The sequence below is a fragment of the Peromyscus maniculatus genome, chromosome 7 (genome assembly GCF_049852395.1).
Source record: "Peromyscus maniculatus bairdii isolate BWxNUB_F1_BW_parent chromosome 7, HU_Pman_BW_mat_3.1, whole genome shotgun sequence".
Lineage (NCBI taxonomy): Eukaryota > Metazoa > Chordata > Mammalia > Rodentia > Cricetidae > Peromyscus > Peromyscus maniculatus.
In genome coordinates this window covers 32,859,342-32,879,921 of record NC_134858.1, presented here as the reverse complement: position 1 = coordinate 32,879,921, position 20,580 = coordinate 32,859,342, and the positions used below count along the sequence as shown (strand labels likewise).

General features: G+C 40.4%; 1 protein-coding gene across 13 annotated transcripts in view; it reads left to right on the top strand.

Moving 5' to 3' along the window:
• Nucleotides 1-20,580, top strand: part of Fam118b (family with sequence similarity 118 member B) — a 48,391-nt gene that overhangs the window by 15,682 nt on the left and 12,129 nt on the right. For 12 of the 13 annotated variants that reach the window (XM_006979788.4, XM_076575977.1, XM_006979787.4 and 9 more), the window contains exons 2-3: nt 8,786-8,878; nt 15,002-15,254. In XM_006979788.4, coding sequence (XP_006979850.2) covers nt 8,793-8,878; nt 15,002-15,254 — 339 coding nt within the window. In that variant the 5' untranslated portion in view covers nt 8,786-8,792. Of the gene's footprint in view, nt 1-3,016; nt 3,042-8,785; nt 8,879-15,001; nt 15,255-20,580 lie in introns of those variants that run through there. The other variant, XM_076575972.1, reaches the window with a different exon arrangement.

Sequence of the window (20,580 nt, the reverse complement as noted above, 5' to 3'; positions counted from 1 at the left end):
AAATCAGCAGAGCTGTGTCTATCAACTGTGTTCTGTGCATTGAAATGCCTTGTTTCAAATGACCATGCTCTTTATAAAGAACCATGCTCTGTAATCTGCTCAAAGTGATCCTGGGGCTACTCTAGCCATCATGTCCCACAGCTCATCTTTTCTTAATGTTCTGAATTTTGTGTCATGATATAGTGGCCTTTTGTACTTTGTAAAACTTCTATATGCTTTCTCCATTTATCACTGTTTTCTATTGGAATCCTATTCTGCAAATTGCCATTCATTGTTTCTAGGTTAGTTTGCTGGGAGGTTGGAGCTGAAATAAAATTACTAGAGAGTGTTCAGAAACATGGGTCCGAAGCAAAACATTATTCTTTCTATTAATAGCACACACACACACACACACACACACACACACACACACACACACACAGGAAAGTGGCACATGTTCATATAACTAAAAATCAGAAGGACTCTTGAAATTCAGCATACCTTTTCTCTCCCCAGACCAAACTGTTCTCCCACTTTACTTTCTTGTAGCTAGGGTCTCTCTACAAAGCCCAGCTGGCTGCCACCTCAAGATCCTCTTGCTTCCATCTTTGGAATGCTGGGGTTACAGGTCTGTACCACCATGCCTGACTACCCTCTTTCCTTAAAAGGACATGTAACAACCTCTTTAACTTCCAGTTCTATTTCCATTTGAAGTAGAGAATTCAAGAGCCTAGCATGTAATAGACATTTAAAGCTGCTAAATGAAAACAAAAAAATGTACTCAAATAAGCTTATTAGTAAAACCCTTTGTGTGTTCTGGAAATTGGTTTTTATACACAGCAAACCTGTGATAAGTTTCTGACTTATCTATTATAATATCATGTTTAATATATATGTGAACTCAAATGTAAGTAGTATTGTAATGAGTAAATTGGACTTGATTGTATATATGCGTATGTGCATCTTCCCCCTCCACCCCTCATGTGCATGTGTGCTTAGGTGCACATGCACATTTGCCCATACATATGAAGGCCAGAGGTCAGCCTCAGATATTTTTCCTCAGGAGCCATCCACCTGATTTGTTGAGACAGGATCTCTCATTGATCTTCCTCAGTTGGCTGAATATGCTAGGTTTGCTGGCCAGCAAGCCCCAGGGATCACCTGTTTCTGCCTCCCTGGTAATGGGATTATACGTGTGTACCACCATAGCTGCTTTTTAAAATTGTAGGTTCTGAAGGGTTGAACTAAGGTCCTTGTGCTTGCAAGGCAAGCACTTTATTAACTGAGCTATCAATTTGGCTTTATAATTAAAAATAATTGATAAAGGAGCTAGAAAGATGGCTCAGTGGTTAAGAGCACTGCTTTCTATTATAGAGGACCTGGATTTGTTTCCCAGCACTCACATGGCAGCTCACAACTATCTGTAACTCCAGTCCCAGGTGATCTGACACCCTCTGGCTTCTGAAAGTAAGCACTCTATATACATGCAGGCAAAACACCTACATAATTAAAATATGACTGATAAAAAGAACATCCAAGGTCATGATCCTGAAATACCAATATGATTTATTTGGGGCTTGAGTGAAATGACTTACTGGAATTTGGGTCTTTCAGAAGCCTTGCCACTAATGAGGCTCTTTTCATATTGGATGTGAGTGAGTGTTGGTAAAAGAATAAATAACATCAAGCTATCATGTTACCAGCAGCCAGTTTTCAAGAAATGAGTTTTATGCAGAGATTATCTGACAAAAGTCGGGGGTTTCTGGCATGCTGCTTTTAAATAATGATAGGAGCTAAGATAACCATGGGTAGAGGAAAAATTTCAAGTCTGGGTTACAGAGAGCAATCAAATGCCTGCTCACTGGACATCATTTCTATCTCTGTATGAATCTTAGGAAGATAGAGCAAGCTTGCTTTTGTACACTGATAGGAAAAACTGCACTGTACATTGTGGACTGAATTTATCAACTATCCAGGCCAGTATTTTATTGAATATGTTCCATTCAACAAGCTTGTAGAATGCTCCTTTGTGTTACCTTACTTATACTGGGCATCTTTTCCTTCCTTCCTTCCCTGACAGCTGCTAAAACACAGATGTGTTGGAATTAGTCCAATAGCCACAATCAGAGGAGTTTTGGGTTTTTCTCAAGACATAGGATGACTATCGTTTCCCTTTAAAAAAAAAAGTTAACCTTTTTTGCTGCAGAAGTAAACGTGTTCTTTTTCCAGTTAATGTTTCATTTTTCATAAACAAAGATAGAGAAGCTGCAAGGAATGCGCCAGTCTTTTATACTAGTTATTTGTAAATCCTTTGCTTTCTGGCAATCCCCCCGCCAAAATATTGGACTTTCCCTCCACTTGACTTATTCCATCTGCCCATCTATCACACAGTGTTATTCCAAGTTCCTTGTAGCATGGGGCTTGGCTCCGTTGAGTACTGTGCATATGCTGGAAGCCTGTGGGAATGAGGAAGCAGCTAGAAGACCCAGCTGAATGCTGAGTGCAGGGAAGAGCCAGGGTTTGCCCTTTGTGCTGCTTCCAAGATGCTGGGAAAGCCAGAGCTGCTAGGATTCTGATGGTTTCAGATCCTGGGTCCGTTATTAAATGCCAACCTATCTATCATCCAGATAACCAGTCCCTTTTCTCTCTACTCTCTTTTCCCCATTTCTTTCAGGGTTTTTCTTAGGTTATCTTGAATCCACCACCTCCAGCTCTATTTCTACCAAGATGACAGGTTGCAAATTATAAATGCTCTGTCTTTCTTTGATTTTTAATTGGGAAGGTCTTGTGTGGCCCAGGATGACCTTGAACTCACTATGTAGCTGAAGCCGGCCTTGAACTCGATCCTTCTGTCTCTGTCTCTACCACTCAGGATCAGGGATTTCAAGACTGCTAAGTTCTATCTTATTTAAAGATTTTGGCCTGAAAGTTTTGTAAATGACATCACTATCACCTTTTTTCAGTGTTCAGTGGGCATCTGACTGACTTTGCTATGCTCTGTTAGCCTTGAAGGATTTCTCAGTGACTTAGCAGTCACTGGAGTTTTGAGGACACTGCCACAGGTAATGCCACTGTTTACTTGTGTCAGAAAAGTGTTTCTACTTCAACTATATGTAGCTCCTGTATTCTTCATGGCTACAAGACCTGACTAGGGCAGCAAGGAAATCAAGAAAAGACAGACACACAGAAAGAAAAGCTGGGGTTGGCTGATCTAGGGTCTCTAATGGAGAAGCCAAAGCCAGCTCCTCACCCCAAGCTCAGTGTGTTTTCTATTATATAGCTAAGCAGGGAGGAAGAGTTATTCATACAGCTGAACAAGGAGGCATGTTTAGTTAATCTCAGTAGGAGCCATCTCTGTGGGAGAGAAAGAAGTCTTCAGGCCTTAAATATCTGAAGGTGGAAAGCTATAATGGACATTTTCTGCAAATGCTATTAACTTTGACAGTTAGACCAGAGGAAGGCTTTGCCGTTGAGCCTCACCTGGGGAAGGCTTTTCTACTCCTATTGGGGTCCCTGACAGACCCTTGGCATGACTGTACCCATGTCAACAACATACATTCACTCAGGACTTAGCTCACTCCTTACACATAGCAAATTCCACTGAAATAGAAGCTGAAATAATCTCATAGGGAGAAATTCATGTGTGAACTAACTAGTTGATACCTGTTAGGAATGCTGTACCAGATTTCCATACTTACCTTTGAGGCTTTTTAGCAGCACTGCATACTGTTTAGGATAAATGATAAAAGGGATTGCCCCCAAAAAAAACAATGCTCTAAAATGAATAAAATATGATTTTTGTAACATATGCACTGGGGTATACATTTAGGAGATATCTCATATGAGACATCCTTGACTGAGGGCAAAATATTAGTCCATTGGAAAACAAGATGAGTGGATGACCAGCTGTGAGAAGGGCATACAGAATTACTTTTCATTCAGCTTCTCAGTAATAGAACCTGCAACATTCCAGTCAGAGCCCGTTGTGCATGTTTAATTTTCTTAAACTATAACCGCTGAAATGAGCTTGCAGAAAGGTTCTGTAAAGAAAAGCTTCAGAAATTAACCAGTGGTCTGGATGAGAACACAGCAAAGCTGATGATGCATTTTTCCAGAGAAATGGCAGAATTAGTCTAGAGTTCTGTTGTGATCATCAGCAGTAAGAGGTGTGTAAAAAATAGTTCTTCCACACACTGCATAAACCAGGCTGGCCTCAAACTCTTCGTGAGCCTCCTGTCTTTGCTTCCTGAGTGCTGAGATTCAAAGTGCATGCCACCATGTCCTGAAAAATTATAGTTTTACTTAAGGTATGATTGGTTCCCAAGACTTCCCTTAAGTATGATTGAGAGCTTTACACTTCGGCTTTAATACCAAGTAGGTACAAGAACAGAGTTAACTCATGACAACCACACAGCTTCAGACGGCTGCTGAGGATTCTATACTACAAGCTGCATGTCACATATACAGTTTATATTTTCACTGAACAAGGGTTAGGTAAGGAGGATCTGACCTGTTTGGTTCTTTTAGCCATGAGAGCAGGGCTGTTTGTAATGCTACTCCCAGGAGGATGTCTACTGAAGCACAGTTTCAGCTCCTGTGGGCTGTCAAAAAACTTAGGATCCAACATTGGAAAGCACGTGTAACTAAAATAAAAAGCAAAAACAGAAAAGAAAAAAAAATAGTTCTTCCAACTTCCAAACTGAGCAGGCTGCATGAGTGCATGCCTCCACCATGACTAATTATGACATGCCCATTGAGCTCTACACAGAGTTATTTTAAGTAAATCTGCTTGCTACAATCTTAGCACTTAAAAAATTAGTTTCAGACTTTAAGACTGAGAAACTAGTAGTTGGAGAACATTTTAGTTGGTAGTAGTGTTACTGAGAGCATGGTGGGCATTGCAAGGCAGAATGGCTATGGTTTGAATTCTGGGACTAAGTACCAACCTTTTGTGTCACAGGTTTCTCATCCATAAAGTAGGCTGATGATGCAGGCTGAGACTCCTTTAAATGAAATATTTGAGACCAGAAATAGTTTGAGTTTTTTGTTTGTTTTTAATATTTTTTTATCACATAATGAGGTATCTTAGAGATGAGACACAAGTCTAAAACACAGTATTAATTTATTCTTTATATACATATAGCCTGATGGTGTTGTGTACAATTTTCTTAGTGTACCTGCATTTTTGCTATAACATAATGTCAAGTGTGAAATTTTGTACTTGATGGCATCTTATCAGCGGACCAAATGTTTTAGACTTTAGAACATTTGGATTTTGGATTTTCAGGTAAGAGATATTCAATCTGTAATACCTAATAATAAGGTTGTAGGAATTAAGTGAGCTAATATTTATAGATTTTTCATGGCCTGTGATAAGTAGTGATATTTTTTAAATTTGGTTTTATTGTTTGTTTTTCAAGACAGGGTTTCTCTGTGCAGCTCTGACTGCCCTGGGACTCTTTCTGTAAACCAGGCTGGCCTCAAACTCGGAGATCTGCTTGCCTCTGGCTCTTGAATTCTATGCCAGCACTGCCCAGCAATTTTTAATTTTGCTTTTTGTTTTGTTTTAGTTTTTTTTTTTGGGGGGGGGGGGATTTTTACATAGCTTGCACTTTAATTCTTTGGTTCTTTGCTATTTCTTTCTTTCTTTTTTTTTTTTAAATTACACTCATGTTATTCATTACTTACACTCATGATATTAATCACATTTGTGGTATTCATAGATTGCTTACAGCACAATGGGAGGACCCCGGAGGGCAGAAGTTTGCTACTGATGTTTTACAATCTTGCATCTAAGCTGTTAACGCCCATTTTTCAGGATACACAGACAAGGAACTTACCTTAAGCATTCAGGAGGGTGGAACCTGGCAGGGAATTAGCATTGGGAGGATATCAAGGTCAAGGTCCCCAAGCAAGGCAACAGTTACCCAAAACAGGGGCCAGGGCCCTGCAGGTCCCCCTTTTATTAAAAAGTGAGCTTCTGACTTGGGTTGCGTGCGACATCAGCACGTCACCTTACCCGTCATGGAGACGCCTGCCCAGGCCACACAGGTGCTCTGTCTTAGGTTGGTGAGTGCCCCCCAGGCATTACCCGTGTTTTAGGGTTTTTGAGACAAGGTTTCTCTGTGTAGCCCTAACTGTCCTGGAACTCACTCTGTAGACCAGGCTGGCCTCAAACTCTGCTTACCTCTTCCTCTCCACTACTGGGATTAAAGGTATGCACCACCACCACCACCACCACCTGGCCTTTTTGTTTTGTTTTGTTTTGTTAATTTTTAAACAAAACTGGGTTAGTATTTGAATTGAACACTAAGTTCTGAGTATTCCAGGCTTCAAAACTTACATTAAGTTCCATTTACTTTACATTTCTCGGTGTTCAATGATTAGGTTTAATTTGGTTTTTGTTGTTTTTTGGGGGGTGGGGTGGGGAGGGGGTTCAAGACAGGGTTTTTCTGTGTACCCCTAGCTGTCTTGGAACTCGCTTTGTAGACCAGGCTGCCTGGTCTCAGAGATCTGCCTGATTCTGCCTCCCTAGTGCTGAGATTAAAGGTGTGTGCCACTGTGCCGGCTGGGTTTAATTTGTTTAAGTGATGGGTTTACAGAACCGTGTTTATGAGGGCGAGAGGACATAAATATGCTTGCCTTCCCTTAGTGTTACTTTAAATCATATCCCCAAACTGAGAGATTGTGGTATGTATGAAAGAAAAAACCACTTTTTTTTAATCACTGTTTCTCCATAAAACATAAATGTTAGACAGAAAATGACTTCTATAAGTTAGAACTTGATGAAAATATTTTAGTGATGATCAAGTCCTGACTGTCAGTAAATAGAAAGCTTTTTAGCTTCTAAGAAGTGAAACACTTAAGAGAAGGAAGTCTGTCAGTGTATTCTTTGATGTTGCTCATAGATGCCGCAGTAGAGAGAGAAGCTCACCCAAATGCTAAGCCTTCATCTTCTGAAGGAGCAGAAGGGTTCAGCCTTCTTAAAAAAGACTAACACCCAGCTAGCTCACTCCAGTTACTTTCAAAAGTAAGAATCCAGGTCTGCCAGGAGTGTCTTAGGACCAGGTCGGTGTAGCTGCAAGCTCTCGTGTAGCAGCACCAAATGCAGAGTCTCCAGAAAGACAACAGTTCTTCAAGATGTAAACAGTCTGAAAACAATTTCTCAGCCTCTACTGATTAACCCAAACGTAACAAAGGCTTTCTGAAACATCCTGCTCAAAGCCAGACATAAAGGCTTTACTTTACGTATTGCTACAGTGGTGTACTTACTGAGCGCCCAGCATTCACATGGTGTCTAGGAAAGTTAAATTTGACTTTATTTAGCTGTTTCCTACTTGAAATAATAGAAGAAGCCCCCAGAGATATTCTGTTCTTAGAAAACATGTACTTTTGTTTAAGACTGACTTTATTTTATTTTTAAGAATTTACAGTATCCTTTTAACTGTCATAGCAGATATTAAGTGAAGGCAAGATTTCCAGCTTTGGTGATTGACCAATTTTCCCAGGGCCTTGCTTTCTTGTGATCAGAATCAAATATTTTACCAGAAAGGTGATCTATGTCCTAACTTTTGTGGCTTTTCTGTTCCCTAATTCCCTGATGACTATAATATCAAAGAAATGTCATTATGTGAAATGGAATATGTGATAAGGAACTAAGCCTTCTGTTTACAAGAGAAAACTCTACACATGGCTTTAATAAATAATGAACTTTCTAATAGTAAAGTCCTGATAGTAACAGTGGGGCATAGTAACATATCCAGAACTCTATTATCTTCTACATTGTCAGTGAGATGCTCAGCAGGTACAGGCACTTGCTGCCAAATCTGACAATCCGAGTTTGATCCCTGGGACACAGATGGTGGAGAAGAGACCAGACCCTGAAAGCTATCCTCTGATCTCCACACACATCCCGAGACACACCAACATATGCATACTCACACACAACTAAAAAAAGAAAATAAAAAAGCCAAGTGGTGGTGTCGCACACCTTTAATCCTAGCACTTGGAAGGCAGAGGTAGGTGGATCTCTGTGAGTTCCAGGCCAGCCTGGTCTACAAGTTCCAGGACAGATAGGGGTATTACACAGAGAAACCCTGTTTCAAAAAAACAAAACAAAAGTGGCTAATATCAGTCTTTAAATGTCACCAGTATACTAAAGTTTTAAGCAATTAAAATCCATTGTAGTTCTTTGATCTGTAGTAACTCTTGTGCTGGGTATCCCAGCAACTGATGTTCATTGTCTTTCACATCTCTTTGCTTAATACCTCTACCACTTACCACGGTGACTTGACTAAAATCCCCTCCGTGTTTAGTGAGAGAGACGTGTCTTCAGCCTGTGGGGACAGTTAACAACAAAGAATGCCTAACAGTGAACAAGTGGTGTTGCTCATTGTATTGCCAAGTGTAGGTGGATAATTAAGCGCCGTTAGCACACTGATCTGTAGGTTGTTTGATGTCCTCAGTGATTCCCAAGTCGTCTTATGTCAGTTCCACAGAGTGATGGCCAGTGACTCGCCTGAGTTGTCATAGCTGGGTTTTGGTGGGAGTTGGGAGCAAGGGATTCTCAGGAACAGAAGCAGTATGCACTGATACAATGAGAGTTGTAATTTCAAGACTACTTGTCTTAGACTAATTTCATTCCTTAACCTTGGTTGCTCATTAATTAATGGATTTCTGTTAAGCAGAGGACACCCTATAATACCTTACGGGGTATATGACTTATGAAAATGCTTAATGTGTGTGCTGTTGTAAATGGTGTGCTTTACAGATCTAATCATGGTACATGATGTTTAATCTATTTTAGAAACTGGATGGCTTCTACAGGGAGCCAGGCCTCTGATATAGACAAGATTTTTGGATTCTTCAATGATGGCGAACCCCCCACCAAAAAGCCCAGGTAAACAAGAGAAAGGGAATCAGAGGAACAGAACAATTACCTTTAGTGGGAGATACTTACCCTGAATTATAGGTGTTTTCACTGATTAATATGGCCTTCATTTAAAAGATTAAATTATTTTTACTTTGGATTTAATTTTTTATTAAGGTAATATATGTACATACTTTTAAAATTTGTTTACTTTAAAGCTCATAATATGCTACTCATCAGAGATATTAATTTTCTATTTTTTCTAATCTTGACATCTGTTTTGTTTTTGATGTGAGACAGGGTCTTGCTACAAAGCCCAAGCTGGTCTAGAACTCTTTTTTTTTTTTTTTTTTTTTTTTTTTTTGGTTTTTTGAGACAGGGTTTCTCTGTGTAGCTTTGCGTCTTTCCTGGAACTCACTCTGTAGCCCAGGCTGGTTTTGAACTCACAGAGATCCGCCTGGCTCTGCCTCCCCAGTCCTGGGATTAAAGGCGTGCGCCACCACCGCCCAGCCAGTCTAGAAGTCTTGCCTCAGCCTCCCAGATGCTGAGATTGCAGGTATGCAGCTGACAGCACACACTTTAAATGCTACGTTCTGCTGCGTGCTCTCTAGTAACAGAAGATAAGGATTCCACTTGCTTTCCTGCATCCTCCCTCTGTGTTGGTGCCCCACAGGTTTCACCCTTATCTCCCATATGTTTATCTGTATTTGATCAACCAGTTCTCAAGATTTACATTATTATGTCTTTATACATGGTATTCATAAGCTGGGCATGATGCTTTTAATTCCAGCACTCGGGAGACAGAAGCAGAGGCAGGCAGATCTCTGTGAGTTCAAGGCCATCCTGGTCTACATAGCAAGTTCCAGGACAGCCAGAGCTGTGTGGTGAGGACCTGTCTTGAAAAACCAAACAACTCATAAATAGTATTAAGTAAAGTGTTATGATTTTATTTCCTTTTGTGCATTTTTTTAACCTCCATATCACTGAAGAGCGTCTTGGGTTTTTTTATTTTCTGTGTTCCTTTCCTCTTCAGATGCTGACAGGAGAATTAATCTGTCATATGCTGAAAAATGTTGGAAACTTTAAAGTTTAATTGATTCCATGGATTCTTACCTCTGGACTCAACCCTGGGACAGTCAGCTCCTTAGTCTCCTGCATTTTATTTGACTGTGCTCCATTTTGCTGAAGTACACTCTCAGGTGCCTTCCTTAGTAAGAATACATAGGGAAGAATTGTAGAGATACTGAAATGGCTTTGTCATGTCCTTACATTTACTTAATGGTATGGCTGAGAAGAGAATTTTAGCTAGGAAATATTGCTTTCTTAAAATTTTGACAGTGCCACTCATTTCTCTGGTAACAGAGAAAAGTATTCTTACCAAGATAGACAGTCTGGGTGAAGAGCAGTTGTTTTAGAAATGAATATAAAAGAGGAAATGGTGTTATGGTCACAATTTCAGAGATTTTGGCTTATGGTCTCTTGGCTCCATTTCTCTTAAGAGTATTGTGAAGTGCATTGTCATTCAAGGATGTGTAGAACAGAGTTGCCCATCTTTTGCCTGCTGGAATCAGAGAGCCAGGGAAGAAGGGTCCAGAAACAAGATACCGTTCTTTCAGGTCTCTTGTCTAGTGAGTGCCTGCCTCCAAGTCGGCCCTGTGACTCAGTCTCTACCAGTGTCAGTAATGCCTTCACATTGCAAACCCATCAGTGGATTAACCCAGTGATAAGTTACCTTCCAAAAACCCCAGCTCTGAACACTGACTGCTGCCTTGGAAACCAAACCTTTGGTGCTTGAACCTTGCCAGGGGGTGTTCCAGACCCAAATCAAAACACTAGTTTTTGTATTGTGTGATCTCTTCTGTCTTTGCTCACTAAAATCTTACAAAAATCACATTATCTCAGTAACACAAAAAAATTGTACAATACCATATCGTGTGAAACTAAATACTATGATTCCTTCAAGCTGCTTCCTGATAACTTCATTTTGAAGTAATTATCCTGTGTTAAGCTGATATTAAACTCTCATTAAACATTTGTCTTTTGTTCAGATGTCAATCCTTCTGTCATTAGTGTGTTCGTGTTTTCTCTCCACCTCTTACCCCCACCCCATCTCTCACTATTTTATAACAAGGTCTTTGTATGTAACCCATCCTGAACTCCAGCTCTGTCCTCCTGTATCAGCCTCCTGAGTTCTTGGATTACAGGCATGTACGTGTGTGTGTGTGTGTGCGCGCGCGCGCACACGCACGTTATTTGTTTTAGGTCTACTTTCTTAAAGGTTTTCTCAGTTTTTCTTATGGGTTTTTAAAAATTGCTGTTACATTTTTAATTTTCTTCAATTTTGTTATTGTTACTGTTTTTGTCTTTTTGAAGACAAGGTATCACTAGGTAGCTCCAGGCTGGCTTACAAGTGTGATCTTCTTGCCTTAGCCTCCTGAGTGATTGTTTGTATGTACTGCTTATCGTGGGCCTTTTGCAAATGTAAAGTGGCCATATAGTTTGTCTATTCATATGTAAGCTATGGAAAAGCAGTTAGGAGTCTATGTGTAGATATTAGTCAGTGTTCTCTAGATAAGTGGTTCTCAACCTTCCTAATACTAGGACCCTTTTTACAGTTCCTCATGTTCTGAGGACCCCAACTATAAAATTATTTTCATTGTTACTTCATAATTGTCATTTTGCTACTGTTATGAATCATAATGTAAATATATGATATAGAGGATGTCTGATATGTGACCCATGTGAAAGGGTCATACAACTCCAATAGGAGTCACAGCCCACAGGTTGAGAACCACTGCTCTAGAGGAATAGAACTAATAGAATGAATACATATTTTAAAGGGGGTTTATTAGGTTGGCTTACATGGTGTAGTCTGGGTAGTCCAGCAGTAGTTCAAGTCACATTGGAGAGGTGGAGAAGCCAGGAGCTTCTCAGCATTCCCAGTCTGGTGTTGAATTCCTAAGGGATAGATTCCTGGAAAACCATTGGTCTTCCGTCCACACTGGAGGGCAGAAGGAGATGATTATGTCAGTGAAGAACTGAAGCATGGACTGGGTAGATGGACTTGTAAGCAGGATGGGAAGGCAATGCTGACCTCCTTTTTTAAATCTGGCTGCCACCAGGTGCCACCTACATTTAGGGTGGATCTTTCCACTTTGAATAATCTGATTAGGAAGATTCCTTACAGGTTTGCCCAGGAGCTTTTCTTTAGTTGATTCCAGATTCTGTCAGATTGGCAACCAGTATTCATCATCACAATAAGCTAATGAGCTTCCCTCTGAATATTAAGCCTGGAACAGGCAGTTGAGGGCTTCTAGCTTGTCTAAAACTGGGTCTTTTCTGCCCCTATTTCCCCAGAGAAATCCTTCCATCTCTTGAATTTGTGGAGACCGGGTGCAGAGAAAAGGTTAAAGCCTAGTGTCTGGGAGGCTTGCCCCAAGGGAGATTGGTTGGAGAAGTCTTAGATTTCATACGGAGATTCTTCGTTAATCCCTCCCACCTGGCCCTGTGCACGGTGTTCTCAAATGCAGCGTCCTCTGGCTGACTTTCCGCAGACTTACAGCTGAGTTTTAGTGCCACCTGCCTGCCCACCTGAGCATGTGCCTGAGCATCCCTGAGCTTCTACAAAGGGAATTGGGTTTTGTCCTGAACTTGTAAAATGATGGTGCCTTCTGATGCCTGTTGTCTGCTCGTTGCTGTCATCTTGTCCTACCCTACTTTTTGTACATTGCTGTAGCAGGATGCTACAGCTCAGCACTGCTGCCATAGCCCAGGAGTTACACTTTAGAGACCTCCGTACCGCAAGAGCTGCAGAGAAGAATTTTGGGTACACCATTTTAATTTAGTATGGGGACTTGTGGGAGGGGGCTCTTTTTGGGGAAAGGACAGTACTCACTCAGTGTAAGCTCCTTGAGAACTGTACTTAGGTGTCTTTACAGTGGCTGTTCATATGAGTCTATGGCTTTTTATGTTATATTGCTCAGAGTATAATTTACCACAGGGGTTAAAGATTACATAAAGCTTAAAAATTGGTAAAGTTTGAGCTGAGCAAGGTGGTGCATGCCTATAATTCTCACGCTTGTGAGATGGAGGAAGGAGGATCAGGAATTTAAGGACTCTTGGGCTATCTGAGACACTATCTTAAAAGCACGCTCTTGAGCTATACCTCTCTCTCTCTCACTCTCTCACACACACACACACACTGAAATGAGCTAATTTTACTTATTTTTCTTCTTATTGAGCTTCCTTTTATAAATGTGAACTAGTTTTATGAGGTGTTTTGTCTTATTTGGGTATGGAAGAGGCATATTATTACTATCTAAAGTCAAGATGACAAACCTCCTAATCTTAAGAAAGTATGTCGTTTCGTTTGTTTTAATATCCTTGTTTGACATATCTCTTAGAAAATAGAATATTGGGTCTATAGAGAATCTTGGCTTTGTCACTTGTGACCAGGTTTCTGACACCTAGTCATATTCTTCAGTGAAAGGCTTTTTTCCCTTCCCAGGACCCCCTCATTTTCCCTCCCCATCTTGCCTTATACTGTCTTTAAAAATAACTACTAGGGCCGTCGCGATGGCTCCGCAGGTAATGCTAAGCCTGATGTCCCGAGTCCAGTCCCTGGGATCAACACGGTGAGAAGAGAGAAGCAACTCCCAAAAATTGTCCTCTGATCTCCACACACAGACACACTGAAAAATAAATGTATTTTGAGATTTTTTTTAGGTTATTTAGTGATTTAAGTAGAGATCATAATTGCATTTTTTTTTCTTTTTTTACTGGAAGCCCTTTTGTGAAAGTGTTCAGTAGTTATGTATATTTGCATTTTGTTTATATGCCATTCACTACCTTTTTTTTGGAGACAGGCTTTTCTATATCTGGCCTTAAATTTCCAATCCTCCTGTCAGTACCTCCCAAATTCTGGGATTATGGACTTCAGCCTTTAACATCCAATTTCCATTCATCATCTTGAGTCTTCTTTTTAAAACACACTCAATTATATGCTTCTAATAGCTGTTAACAATTTTTTCCCCAGTAGACAAGCTGTTTTATACACGGGCCCATCTTTAGTTTCTGCGTGTTTCAGGGTTTTCCTATTTATTAAATGACTGGATGTAGAGACCTGAGTAGGACAGGCAGTTGTAGAGGTTGTCTGTCTCCCAAGACTTCAGAGTGTTCTCTTGTTCTTGGGTTTTGTCTAAGTGTTGATCATGTTTCTGTTCATTGTACTGTTTGGAAAAGGAGGGTAAGGCAAGTAATGATTGCAGTGTAGGGTAGAGTGAGAGGGAAGGGAAGCTGAAACACGCTTGTCCTCACACAGTCTCCCAGAGGACTCTGCTCATCGCCAGAGAAAGGGCTGTTTGTTGTGAGAAGAAACACCAGGCGCTCATGGTCTCAGAAGCCTGCTGAGAACTTCTTTCTTTTCTTTTTCTTTTTTTTTTTCTTTTTTGGCTCAATGATATCTAGAACAAAACCATGTACAGATTTGTCCTCTGGATTTGGCTTTCATGCTGAGTTTTATCTTTGCTTATAAAATCTGGAATCAAGTTTTTTATTGTCTTCCTTATTTTATATTCATATCTCAACAAACAGTATCAATTTGTATGAAAATATTTTCTTTTTGAAAACAAACATGTCCTTTTGAAATTACCATTGGCTTAAAGAATAATTTAGTTGGCAGAACTTCAGCGGTAGTACATTTGAATCTGTTGTAATATTAGTGGTTTTCTTAGCTGGAGAGGACAATGGAGGAGAAAGTTGGTTTTATGATTGTTTTTCAGGATTCCTGAAATAGTTATTACTTTGTCTTCCTGCAAGAACTGGAATAATATTATGGTCTTTCATTTAATCTACTTGGAGAACTGTCAGAAACTGGAATTCTCATTTTTACAACTAAAAATTATAAAGTGTACGCTTTTAATCCCAGCACTGGGGAGGCAAGGCAAACATCTCTGTGAGTTCAAGGCCAGCCTGGTCTACGTAGTGAGTTCTAGGCCAGCTAAGACTACACAGTGAGACCCTGTCTCATAAAACAAAACAAACAACAAGTTCCAGCTGTTGAGTAGTGAGAGCCCGCTACATGTTTGTCAGACGTCTTCAGATGCACTGGTGTCTGCTGCATGCTCCAATCCTCTTGTGCCTTTTCCTTTTCAGGAAGCTGCTTCCAAGCTTGAAGACCAAGAAACCTCGAGAACTTGTGCTAGTGATTGGAACAGGCATTAGTGCTGCAGTTGCACCGCAGGTCCCAGCCCTGAAGTCCTGGAAGGGGTTAATTCAGGCCTTGCTGGATGCTGCTATTGATTTTGATCTTCTAGAAGACGAGGAAAGCAAAAAGTTTCAGAAGTGTCTCCATGAAGACAAGAACCTCGTCCATGTTGCCCATGACCTCATTCAGAAACTCTCCCCTGTGAGTAGTCTGCTGTATGCCATGGCATGTGAAAGTTCCTGAAAACATGATTGGTGTGCTTACTCTAGCAGGAATATTTGTTTATTGCTTGTGTGTTTATAACATTTGGCTCTTAGAGCCTGTTCAGGGTAATTATCCTGACCCCATTTCTTCTTGTGATATGCTGAGAACTTTGTATGTATGAGGACAAGGCCACTGATACACTTTGGCTATGTTCTGAATTTACTTTTTCTATGCTCACTATAAAAGGTGCCCTGATTTCCATGACTTTAAGGAAATATTAGAAAGATTTAAGTTGGGATTTTGTTTTTGTGTTTTGAGAAAGCATCTTGTACATATCATACTGGCCACAAACTTGAAGTCCTCCTGCATCAGCTTCCTGAATGCTAAGAGTATAGGCATGCGCCCCTTGTCTGGCTGGAGATAATTCTTTATCATCAAATGGATAAAATGAAACCAGTTTTTAGTGTTCTTTTTAGAGGCTGTAACTCAAAATATTCACAAGGAATTTTATCAAATTAAGTTGGATAAAGAACCTAATTGTCTTTCTTGCTTCACCTGAAAAATTATTTGAAAATTAGGATTCAGTTATGCTAGGATTAGTAGTACATGTGTAAAATATTACATCAATGAAAACAGGGGGGTTGTGATTTCCAGGCCTGCCTATGATGAATAACAATTCTGTGGCGCACACACACATACCACCACCACCAACAACAACAACAACAAAAACCAAAAACACAGGCAGTGGATGTGGCTCAGTTGTTAGACACTTACCTAGGATGTATATGTCAAGGGCCCTAGATTTGATCCCCAGCACCATCCCACTGAAAGCTTAGAACGTGTTTTGGCTACTGTATTACTTCCAAATACATCTTCAATAAATCCTGATTTGGTTTGTTATTTGAAACAGTCTCATGTAGCTAAGGTCAGCCTAAAGATCACTGTGAAGCCAAGGATGGCTTAGAATTCCTGATCCTACAGTCACCTCTCAGATGTTAGGCTTACAGGCTATGCGTTGCTTTGGATGGAACCACAAGCCTGTACCCGAGCCCACATGTTCCACATTTTAATAATTTAATTAACTGTGAAAAAGAAATAGGGCACTTACTCCTTAAAAATTAGCTATCAGTAATTTTTATCCCTTCTCCCAAGACTATAGAAAGAAATGTTCCTAAAACTTATCATAGACCTTAAGGTTTCTTACTTCTCCTTTCAGTTCCTTGTCCTTAATGGGTTTTAAAGAAATCATAAGAAACCAGATACAAATAGTGCATGCCCATACTTCCCTCACTAGGAAACTGAGGCAGGAGAATTGCTATATGTTTGAGGCCAGCTTGGAATAATGGAGAGTTTGAGACCAGCTTGGACTACATAGTGAGACCCCCAACTTAAAAAACAAAAACAAACAAACAAAAAGACACATATGCCAGGTAGTGGTGGCACATGCCTTTAATCCCAGCACTTGGGAGGCAGGTGGATCTCTGTGAGTTTGAGGCCAGCCTGATCCATGAAGTGAGTTCCTTCCATGGGCTGGACTTGGCAGCTTCTCTTTCCCACTGGAGATGCTCTTCTATCATGGGATAAACAGTAGGAACTTCTGTTAGAAGTGGCTTACGGCATAGCTAGTCTTAGTCTCAAGGGCTCTTTTGCTGTTCTCTTCCCTGTCACAGAGTTATGGAAGTTAGCCTACCTAGCTCAGATCTTGGAGGACAGTTGGAAACGAGCATGCTTGGATCTGAAATAGGGGAGACCCCGACTCCCAGAACGAGCTGCTCAGTGAGTTCAAACAACACATGACAATTTACCAGTATTGGTAATTTACACTACTTGCCACTATCTCTTATGAACATTGATGCAAGGATCTTCAAAAGTATATAGCTAAACTTAATGCAGCATATAAAAAAGAATTTATATAATGACCAAGGGTGAACTTTCCTAGGAATGCAAATTGATTTAACATGTGAATGTCAGTATAATGTACAAAGAATGTCTATAGCCAGCCAGTAAGAAGTCAGGTGTATATATCAAAGGGGTCTGTATCTTTTTTTAAAAAAAAAAATAATTATTTTTATGTACATGAATGTGTTGCCTGCATGTATATCTGTGTGCCGTGTATGTGTGCCTGGTGCCTGCAGAGGCCAAAAGAGGGCATTGGTTCCCCTGGAACTGGAGTTACAGATGGTTGTAAACCATCAAACCTGGGTCTTCTGGGAAAGCAACATGTGCTCTCAACCACTGAGCTATCTTTCTAGCCCAAGGGTCTTTATCTTTTAGGAAACATAATGAAGTGTCTATGAGTGACATTATGTAATACTTTGGTATCAGTGCTCAACAGCTCAGTGAAGTTAGGAAAAAGTCATGATGCATGGGAGTTTAGGTTAAACAAGATTGGCCATGTGTCATGATTATTGAAATTGGGTGGGTGATTGGTATGGGGGTTGCAAATAAAAGTGTTAGATTATTCAATAGTAACACGTGATGGTTAATTGGTCCCAATTATTGATCCAGTTTCATAAAATAGAGAAGTAACATTGTGAATTCAAGGCAGAGAGCTTAGCTGTCAGAATCAACAAAACCATGCCATTTCAATACACTGGAATTCTGGGCAAATGAACTGACTTCTCACCATTTGCTTTTGCACAGTAGACCTGGGATCAGGACGCCTGGGGTCATTGCACTGTCTAGAGCATGATTGGGTGGTTGGATCCCCAGCACCAAAGAGAAAAAAACAAACAGCTTGTTGTATTACTTACTTCATGGGGTTTTGTGAAGACTAAATGGCACCAGCCACACTTGAATGACTTGGAGTTGAAGTTGGAGGGTGGAGCAGCCTAGCTACCTTTTTCATCAAACATCAATTCTACTTGAAAGAATAAAACAAGTGCTCAAAGTAAATGCAGTAGGAATGTTAATGACCTTGGAGGGGATGTGATCAGGGATGCTTGATTTGCTCTATGTGGGACTAGAAAGATGAGTTACAGGGTAAAATAAATGATGTAGCATGGGATTTGCGGCACTGTTTGAAGTGAAAGAGGAAAATTCTTAGAGGTTGTGTGGGAGTTTGGCATTTCCTTTTGACTTCTGAACTCCCTGTTTATATTTTCATTCCTTTGTCTCAGAGAGGCCACTGGTGGGAAATTTAGTTCTAAGACAAAAACTTTGATTTCAAATCTAAGGAAATCAACACAGTGACAAAAGCATCTCTCCACGCCCAGAGTGGTGGCTGACACCTGTAATCTCAGCATTGAGGATCACAAGCCCAGTGCTAGCCTGGGCTAGATAGTGAGGCCACATCTCAAAACAGAACAAACAAGCAGAAATCCTCAATCTTTAATATTGCTATAGAAAATTTGGTAATTCACAAAACTGGAACTAAAAGATATTAAGCTAAAACAAGTGACTCAAGGAATTTCCAAGTTTTAGTCTTTTCATAGAAAAACAAAAACCTCATGTTCTTCATCCATGACTAACATAGTCTACTTAAGACCTTCTACTTGTGCTCATAGTAAGCAGGCTGGTATAGGAATATAGCGTGTATGACTGTAAATACGGACAAGCTAAGTACAGTTGGAGTAACAAAACACAACAAAGAACTTCCTTATAAGAGGTCACTATATTTATTAAGTCTGAAACTTAGTTCTGCTCTTCTTTTTCTTTTTTTCTTTCTTTTTTTCTTTTTTTTTTTTTTTGAGACAGGGTTTCTCTGTATAGCCCTGACTGTCCTGAAACTCACTATGTAGACCAGGCTGGCCTCAAACTTGGAGATCCACCTGCCTCTGCCTTCTGAGTGCTAGAATTAAAGGCATGTGCCACCACTGCCCAGCTTACTTCTGCTTTTTTGAAAAAGTATTGGTGTATACGTTGCAAAAATCAAAAGGATGTAGCTGTTTATATCTACTGAGATATCTTGCTCCTGCTGGTGTATTTGTCTTATCTCCTCTCTGCCCTAAGTCAGAGTTCACATATTTTTATGCAGCCTTGCATCTTTGCAAATGTAAGCAGAGATATATCTATCCTTCCCTCACTGTTGCCATCTCCAAAATCAAAACTAATATCCTCTAGTTTGTCTCACCTAGCAGTGTATTGTTCTCCTGTATAGAATGTAAGTCAGTGTTGTCTATAACAAAATAACCTAACTGGCTTTTATTAAGAAGATGGGGTGGGAGGAGGTTCCACTCCGTGCGTGGTCAGTTATTCCAATTGCTTTGTTCTTGTGGTGAGGCAGTACATCATGACAGGAGCATGCAGTATAACTACAAGACAGAGATTAGAAAGCTAAAGGAAAGGGCCAGGGCCCCAGAGCCACCTTCTAGAATATGTGCCGCCGCGCCCTCCCCCCCCCCCAGTGACTCAAGGACTTTTCACTTGGTTCTACAATTTCTTAATGGCACAGCCCATGTTCTCACGCCTTTAATACTTTGGGGGTACATTCAAGATCCAAATGATAAGATATGGTCCTGGGCCATACCAGTCTTCCATATATGGGTGTGTAGTCTATTACTGTTGGAGATAACAAAGCAGTGATAGCCTTGTATGTGTCATTTTATCCAATTGCAGTATATCTGCAGGATTCCATCCTAGAAATGGAATAGCTGTGGCATGTTAGGTTGGCTGAATAGACTTGTGGGTTTGATAAAGTAAGGGAGCATCATGTTTCTTTAATAGTAAATCTGGTACTAGCATTTATAGTAGTTGACTGCTGTGTGTCGTGAACTCAGTAACTAGAATTAATACTCATCACTGTTTTGGTAGGGGGTAGATTTTTATTTTTAATTTTATATGAGTTTTGCTTGCATGTGTGTATGTATACTTTGTGTGTGCCTGGGGCCTGTGGAGGCCAGAAGGGGGTATCAGATCCCTTGGACCTGGAGTTAGAGATGACTGTCAGCCATTTGAATGCTGGAAACCTAACCTGCATCCTCTGAAAGAACAGCAAGTGCTTTTAATAATTGAGCCATCTCTCTCGCTCCCTTTCACCGTTTTTGATTGGGTTATGCATCTAATTAAGTAGCATTAGAGTCTCCTGTTGACTGCCTGTGTGCCATTAGTGTGATATAATTATGTGATTGTGTAATGAAACTAGATAAACTTCGAAGACTAGGACTTGCACTCTTAGCCAAATGAGTTATAGATCTATTTATACACCAGGAAAGAATCTTTGCAGCTGCTGACAGCAGGGGGCAGTAAGAACTCTGTGCTGTGCTGTAGTGCAGCATAGAACCATGATGGGCAGAGCCCAGATAAACATGGCTTGTATCCAGCAGGCTGAGAGACACTTAACTGTGTTCTAATGTTTTCACTGAGGAAATAGCACTTATTTGGT